Consider the following 8,979-nt stretch of genomic DNA (forward strand, 5'->3'; position numbering starts at 1 on the left):
AAGTTGTTAATTCCAAAGTTGATTATTAGATACTAGCATAATGCAAATGCCCACCGACATTAAAGAAAATTTTTAATAATAAATTAATGTTAGCGTGAATAATAATTACTTTGCAAAGGAAAGGAGGAAGTGGTCACATACTAATGCTTAATTCTCCTTTCGGACTGAAATCTGATCAGTGAAGATCCGAAACCTTCAGTTTGCTAAATCTAATATGTTATGCAAGAGACGCTTATCAATTAATCTTCGTTTTTTCTCTTGTTTACTTTCCTTTTCACCTTTTTCATTCTCTACACTTTATCTTTTCTGAGCCTTGTCTTTCCCTATGCCTGAGCAAAATTCCATATATATCCGAACCACCATATTTCAATCCCCTTCCCTTATACTAATAATCCGTAATTATAAACTAACAAGGAGGCGATCTGTTTAGATTTAAATGCTACAGGTTACCGAGTAACATGTTGAAAAGACGAACGGTTTGCATCAAAACCGGTTTAGGAACTCTTAACGGATCTTTTTATCAAAGTTAATCTGTTTGGAATATGGCAAAATTATTTTTAAATCTAAAGCTTCAACAGTCGCTTCTTTCTCAGCTGTTTATAGAATAGCTTGGCATTTCCAATAATCATACTTCAGTCAGAATACTGAAGTTATATCCGTAAAAAACGTGAAGGGATCAAGGTACAATATGAGAGTGATGTATTCAAAAGAACTAAACAGCGATGAAAACATACGTAATGATAACAAGCATGATAATCAAGGGAGGAAAAAGATGAATTGTCGGCTTTACTGATTTTAGACTCTATCCAAATTTTTGCTTGTTTTTAGAATACTTACTCCGGAATAATTTTTCCCTTTATGAGGAGCTGCATAAAAATGAAATGATGAAATAATATAGCGAATAATGAAGACTGATAAGCAAGACTTAAATATTACAGTTTAAATAACACTGCAAAGGTTACTAATTGAAATTTCTTTGATAAATTAAAATACAATATTTGGGAAAGTTTGAACATTTCGTTGCTTCTTAGTGACAAAAGGCTCTTATAGTTTTAATAGTCAGAAAAAAAATTACGAATTCAGAAGTGAACGAATGGTTAAGCTTACTTAACTGAAATCGATGGCCTTCATATATTGCCGATTTCATTTCAATCAGCTTATTTAAATCTTTTTTTAAATGAATAAATATTCCGAACATATTCTTTTCCGTAAAACTTTTTTGCATCCCGCATTTTCAAAATGCTAGTTTAATATTTTAATCATTGTAAGCCTATCATATAACTAGTTCTTCAAATTCAGAACATCCTAATACCCTACATTAATTTAAAGTAACACATCTGAACATATCTGATTTCGAATAAATACAAAAAACAAGAAAAAAATCAACAATATTAATCAGTAAAGACATAAGTATTACAATAAATTCGTAATACAAAAAACAATCTGAAAGAAAACATTGCTCAATGATTAATGTTTTACAGTACATTTGACAACAAAACTTGAGACTGACCATAATAGATTGAAAGGATTGGGTAAATTCAGTGGTCATTGAAGACCTTCAATGACATTTTACAATCTTTGGTAATCAAAAGTCTTCTTCATTTCTTTTATTTGAAGTTTCATTCTGTAGTCAGAAATTCATCTCGAACGCCAATTATTCCCATCCATTTATGTGTATTGAACCTCGGCCCTTACACGTATCGATGATGCATGTTCGTAATATGGTCCTTGACCTTTCTACTAAGCACTTTCCACTTCACCCTATAAGATTCTGAATCTTGATTACTCATAGTGATGGAATGTTTCGGGAAGATTTTAGTATTTAATACTGAGAATCTTAATTATAGGAAGCTTAGAAAATACTGTGGGCTGTGTCATTCCTTCATGCAATCTGTACCTGGTGTCATCCTTCTTAAGCGGACTCGTTTTAATTACTTTGTGCACTGAGTGTGACTTAATTATTTCATTTCTTTTTTTCATCTATCTGATGTTAAGTTCTGATGCCGATATTGAGAGAATGAGGTCATCCACAGTTCTGGTGCAGATATATTATCAAAGTGTAGATTTGCAAAAAACAAGACCGAGGTTCAAGAATTCTTTTTTATGTCTTGAAATATCGATTGTAAAGCAACTCATATTTTAGCATCACTTTAAACAAAAAATGTTCAAAAGTTAACTTCGGCCTCTTACGGGCCTTCTATGGTTCAGAAATTTTTTCTCAATATTCTCGACGATAAGATAACGAGCCTGAGAAGCTAACACCAGAATAAGAACTAGTTAGATCGAGATTGTGACAAATCAGAAAAGAAAATTGTTTGCGACAAAAATGGTCCTGCTAACTTTTTTTACGCCTTTTTTTTAATAGCAAATAAATATCTTTTTGTCCAATTAAAACAATTTCTGAGTGTGACAAACAGAGGGAGTTAATCAGATCATTAATCAGACATTTGAAATACTAATATATTCCAAAGAACATTGCTCAAATAGCTTTCGTTAATGTAAGAAAACTTTTGATTTTTTCTGTAAGTATGCTAAAGCTATTATTTTTTAACTGCTGATTTGCAAGAATTCTAGGGAAGCCGGGTATAGGTGGAGTCAATTATTAAATAGATATTCTAAAGCAGGCGAACCTTATCATTTTCCAACTTATTGTTAAAAACTTTGTTTGCACCTCCCTTAAATGAACGATATCATGTTGGCTGATTTAATATTTATCAAATAAAAATGTGCCGGAGAGAAAGTTCTTTTCTATTTTCTTTTTTTAAAAGAATAATATTTTGCATTTAGAAAAAAGTCACAACTAATCCTTTCATTTAAAATGTTTTATTTTTTGCAACCCGAAATTACGACTGACTTGATGATTATTAGAAATGACCAAAGTATAATTTCAACACAATACTTCTTTTTTTAGGACTTATTAAACTGTCAAATCTACAGATCCTAATTTGTTGTTGCTGATAATACGTTGAAGTTCCAACAACAGTGACTGTAAGTGATTGAAAATCGGTCTTTGAAAGGATAATTCAGTTTCGGAGCGAAAAAGACCACAACCTTTCGATGCTTTTTAACTTCTATCCAACTTTTCTTTATTAATCTAATGTTATTTCTGGGATTAGAATTCAATAGTAATCGAATACGAGAATTGAATGAATTTCCGAATATATAACTTATCTTGAAAAAAATGAGATTCCAAATGGAACAAAATCAATAAAAGTAATACTTAATTTATTTTTTAGAATGTTAATATTCCATTGTACAATTATAGTTAGATTGAAATAGACAGTTTAAGGAATCCCCATCCATGACGCAAATGATCAGATCTCACAATAACATTCAATTTCCTCTTATCGTTGACACAAGATTTCGAAATTTTACAATACCTGTTCATCTCCAACCACTGACTTCTCGCCGAATTTTCGCCGTATCCACCAAATAACCACCGAAAGAGGTATGCACAAAAATATGGTGATAATATACAAGTAGAAGAGTAGAAAACGTCGCACATTAGAGACCATACTACAATTATTAATGACTTCCCACCCACAAATGACTAGATTCCAATGATCAATGTAATAACAACAATACTAGCAGTATCAACGATCGTTTGTATCCTACAACAATGGATGACATTTAAGAGAGAGTTGTGGCATCAGTGACTGGAAGGAGATATATGCATAGTCAATCACTCTTAAAATTGATTTCTAATCACTGATAGATGTGCTACATCTCGTTGAACCATATATAGTAAATACGAGAAGAGGACAGTGACCTAATTTTTTATTCAAAATCATTCCGTTAATTGTATTAAGTGGTAATAAGACAAGAATACAAAGGAATCACACGCGACACAGACAATGAATTAATTAGGAATACAAATGATTCAGTTGGAATCTTCCGGAATGAACTAAGTGGGCGGCTGAACTACATTTCAGATTCTCCACTCTTCAAATCATCTTTATCTCTCCTTTAAAGTAAAGCTGTTGCTGGAAATGATAGGCAATAGAAGCAAGTCGAATAGATCTGATAGAAAAAATGATTTTGAAATATTAGAACATCGGATCCCTAATATTTCTCTTCTGTATAGCTGAAGTTAAAAACTGTTATCCTATTTTAACTAGCTCTGTTTTTTTTTTCAAATCATCTTTAGTTCGTAATATTATCCACGAATAGCAGGTAGCAGGCATAAACACTTATCACCAGTGTATTTTAGAATTATCGCAGCGACATTTAATTCTTATCTCACCGCCAAAGCTCTAAGAAATCTTTCAAAGAATATGACTTATATGTGTTAAAGTAATTTGAGATGAAATCATCAAATTCATTTTTCAGTTCAAAGTAATGAAAAAATCATATTTTTTAATTAATTTTAAAGTTATTTAGCAATAAAGCTACTGTAAAATTCGTTAATTTTTCTCGTTTTATTAAAGGTCGTAAAATTCACATTCTTTTTCACGCATTCAAATACCATCAAATATCTAATCTGATGATAATCTTGATACTTGCAATAACCTGGAAAATGTGATATAGCCGTAATATATTGCTGCAAATAAAGAGATGATAAATATAGGAGGGAGAGATATCAATCCATTCCTTTCGAATTAAAATTCTAAATGGAAGTCATCTGAAGATTTCTAGCTTATACCGTATGTAATATTATGAAAAATAATGTACAAATTTCAAAAGAGGAATTACAAATTATTGTATAACAATTGCAAAAAGTTCAAAATTGCGAGTTAATCCTTTGCAAACAACAAACACGATGATTTCAGGTGAACTTGCAAAGATTCTGGAGATGGAAAAGACATATTTCCAAAGGAAGCGGTATTTCCAACATATTATCGTTGATCGATAAGTTTGTCTCAGTTATTCAACAATGACACTTTCCTGCAGATTCTTACGATTATTGGTAAACACAAAATGTTTTGAGAATCAAGGTGAAGAAGGTTCGAAGAAATCTCGAATCATCATTGTATTTTGAAGGAGAGAATCAAGCAAGCAATATAATAGGGATACAATTTATTGATTCAATGGGATATATGATGGATTCACGATATGAATTCACATCTGTGTTGAATGAATTCAATAATAATTTCTCAGCGATGGTTTTTCCTTTTCCTTCCTATCACCTGATATTACTCATAACACTTTTTACATACTCATTGAAGAAGCCTCTCAATAAATCATAGTGGAAAGAGAAAGAAGGTCTGAGAAGTATCAGAACAAAACAGATTTTGAACAGGCGCGTACAGAATTGAACTGAGAGGGAAGCAAGATTTGAGTAGATGGTCCTTTTTGCCAGAGTAATTTACCAAGTATTGCCAGAATTCCAGCTGTCTTCATACCAGAAAATATTCGCGGAGTTTATCTCAGAAATTCTGACTCCCAACTTTTTTGCACAAAAGATTTTTTTGTCACTGCGTATCCAAAGATATCCTCAAGACAATAGCAACCGGATGGAGTAAGTTTCGGATGCCTTCCGATTGTTTCTTCCTCAGCTTAATTTTCACTGGATGCTTGGCCTCGTTTACACATCATTCTTTGGTCGAGATGAGGAAAGTGCAGTAATTAACTAAGTCATTCACCGATCTGATAATTAATTATCAAAAAACAACCAAATTATATATGATAAGAATTTTTAAAAATAAGGAGCATGGTACAGTTAATGTCACCAAGAGTAATAGCAATGGCAAAGAAAAGATTTGAAGTATTCGAGTTCACTTTCAAAAAAAATCGGATCACTTGAATTTTAAACGGATTATATCTAGTGCAAGGACATTATCACACCATCATTGTTTGGACTTTCAATTTGGCTTAAACTTTCGTCACTTCTGTAATCACATTCGAACTCAAAAATGCCAACTTAGTATGTTTTGCTCTCATCCATACTTTCAACCTGCCATATTGAACATGTATGATCAAGTAACAGTAGCACCTTCTACCTTCTTAAATGCAATTTTTTTTTTTTTCTAGATATGTTTGGACGATGAGAGTGTCTCCACTTTTTTCACATCATCTAAGATGGTAATAGGATAATAATTTAGTTAAAATTTTTTTAACTTAGAAGTAAGTAGTAGGGTTTACATACAATTGGGATATAAATATCATTCAGAGAATTAACAATACATCATCATTTCAGTTCGATTTACCAGAAAAGAGAAAAAGCAATTCAAGGAAGCAGTTTTTAACGGGCGATCGAATTTAGCCTTCATCGGTTCCTAGCCTATTTTGTTTTCTTTTGCAGCATTGAAATTTGCAAATTTATGACAATTTTCCATTTTGGCAATAACTTATTTATTTCAGTATCTATTTCTTTTAACTCCACAACCAATAACTACTGCTATCACTTATAAAACCAAAATAAACAAAGGCTTGATAAAACCAAAATAAAAAAAGGCTTGATATGATAAGGACACAATGAAAAAATATAATTTTATTGATGGATAATTTTTTATATCATTATATCCATTTCCTGTTTGTAATTACTGTGCTCTTCGGATATAATTAATAAGGAAAAAAGAAATATTTTAAACTCCCGCAATATTTCTCATAAAAATTGAAATTCCAGATAGTACTAAATCTAAGAAGTGTATTATTGCTGGCAAACATTCCTAAAAAACTTCTTGTTTTTATTTTTCTGTTGATAATAGCCTTAATTTTTATTTCTGTATTAAAAAGTCCCATTCGAAACAGGGAAATAAGGAGAGAGAAAAAGAAAAGCATGCTTTCTATTTGTTTATCAATTTTTGAAAATCCATAGATTAATGAACAAATAAAAAGCCTGTCAAATTAGCTATGTTTGCTGGAAAATGGAATGATTTAATGATTTAATTTTGCTTTATGATTATTAACCAATGAACTGTACATTTACTTAACCTTATTTGCCTAACAATGCAATGCTTGCACCAGATGTACTCAAAATGCGCTTGAAAGCCCATTTAATTCGAAGAGCGCTCTTCATGTCATACATATGTCAATAAGGACGATTGCTCCACAAAGCGGCCAAGTAGAATGACACAATGTACTGAGTGAAATAGTATTATCTTTGATAGGGAATTATGTCACAATGAGATAGATAAGGAATGACAAATATGAATTCCATTCTTATTGTGCTAACAATTCTTTACTCATACAATAATATCATCCCTCTGGATTTTTGCTATCATTTCTAATCTAACTATGTTAAAGCTTCCATCATTTCATCCATACAGATGGAAACATTACCAATCCAAAAATGCCTATTAAGGAAATAACATCCAGAAAGCATATAAGCAGAGCGATAGGCTTTTTCGGTTAGCAAATCCATTTGTTCATTCTATTCGCCGACTCAGCTCTACGGATCGATACATGAAAGAGGAGGACAATTGTACTGGAGCTGCAGACATCAAGCTTGCTGACGGATTCGAACCTTAGAGAGTTTCTACTTGCCAAGTAGTCATTGCAAAAAGGGGACAGCATGTGGTGGCCGATTCTGCCCGCTCTGCTCCTTTACTCACATGCGTCATTCTATGCTATTAGTAAGTATTTTATCTATCTTTTATACTGTTTATTAGCATAAACTTTTACAATAAAATTTCATACTTACTATTCAATGACCATTATATTCTGATTCTTATGTTCAGGTGACAATATGTCTCACTACTATATCATTATTGTTATCATTCAACACTTCTGATATCCTTATCAAGTTCTTTTCTTTAAAGATCGTAATTTTAAAGTGATATTTTTCGTCCTTTTTGAGATAATTGAAAGATCTGAGAAGGGACTGAATACTTTTATAGCATTATCACTATCATAAGTCCTTATCATTATATTTTTTGATTTTTAATCTTGAAAAGAATTAATGAAAAAGCTTTCGGAAGTGTCACATGTTTTGAAGGAAATGCATGATAGGGAGACGAAAGAAAATGAGAAGAAATGAGGGAGTACTCGGTTCTCATCCAAGTTCGGAAAGGAAGGAAACAAAGTTTCTGGAGTTATATTAAATAACTCATTTCACTTTACGATGGCAATCAGTTTTTTGCAAAAACATTGAAAGTCTCCCTTCCCCCTCTTCCCTCCTCAATAAATATTCTTTCCAAAAAAAAAAAAAACGTTGTAACGTTCGCTTGAAATGTTAAATAAATCTCTCACATATGTTTAGAAAAAATCAAATGAAATTTTTAAAATTTATTCAAATATGATAAAACAATTAGCCATTATTTCCTTCCTTCATTAAGAAGCATATTTTCTTAATACATGATAATTATTTCCCAATGTTTTAACCAAATGTCAACTTAAATGTGACAATATTCCTCACTGCTGTTATTGTTATCCTTCAATGCTTTCGATATAAGCAGATGTTGGGCACTCAAATTTCCTTATCTATTTGGACTTAAATTTTAACTAGACTGAGCTCAATCTATACTTATTTTTATTGCATTGTGACCACCATTCAATCTTGGCATTTTTTTTTTTAGATGAAAGATTATAATGAAATTAATGTTAATGGTCATGCAATTAATGGCATGCAATTTGCACTTCTTTGTATATATATATATATATATATATATATATATATATATATATATATATATATATTATATATATATATATATTACATATATTATATATATTATATATATTATATATATTATATATTATATATTATATATATTATATATATTATATATATTATATATATTATATATATTATATATATTATATATATTATATATATTATATGTATTATATATATTATATATAATATATATATATATATTATATATATATATATATATATATATATATATATATACTTTTAATATACTTAATATACTTTAAGTATATTAAAAGTATATTAAATATATATTATTATTTTTAGCCGTTATATATTGATATCACATTAAGCATATTAATATACTTTAATATACTATATATACATAATATACTATATATATACTATATATACATAATATACTATATGTATACTATATATACATA

The 8,979-nt window shown here is 30.2% G+C and overlaps 2 protein-coding genes across 2 annotated transcripts in view; both read left to right on the top strand.

Moving 5' to 3' along the window:
• Positions 1-4,873: 4,873 nt before the first annotated feature.
• On the top strand, positions 4,874-7,410 carry LOAG_02362 (hypothetical protein; the record flags this gene model as incomplete). The annotated part of the gene is made up of 4 exons (XM_003137900.1): positions 4,874-4,943; positions 4,981-5,102; positions 5,971-6,021; positions 7,258-7,410. 4 exons carry the CDS (start codon positions 4,874-4,876, stop codon positions 7,408-7,410), a joined length of 396 nt encoding a protein of 131 aa, XP_003137948.1.
• LOAG_16977 (hypothetical protein) overlaps positions 7,318-8,979 on the top strand; it is a 7,203-nt gene continuing 5,541 nt past the window's right edge. The window contains exon 1 of the mRNA XM_020449631.1: positions 7,318-7,514. Within this exon, the coding sequence (XP_020306808.1) occupies positions 7,454-7,514 (61 nt within the window). The 5' untranslated portion in view covers positions 7,318-7,453. The remainder of the gene's footprint in view (positions 7,515-8,979) is intronic.

The sequence above is a fragment of the Loa loa genome (assembly GCF_000183805.2).
Source record: "Loa loa unplaced genomic scaffold supercont3.32, whole genome shotgun sequence".
Classification (NCBI taxonomy): Eukaryota; Metazoa; Nematoda; class Chromadorea; order Rhabditida; family Onchocercidae; genus Loa; species Loa loa.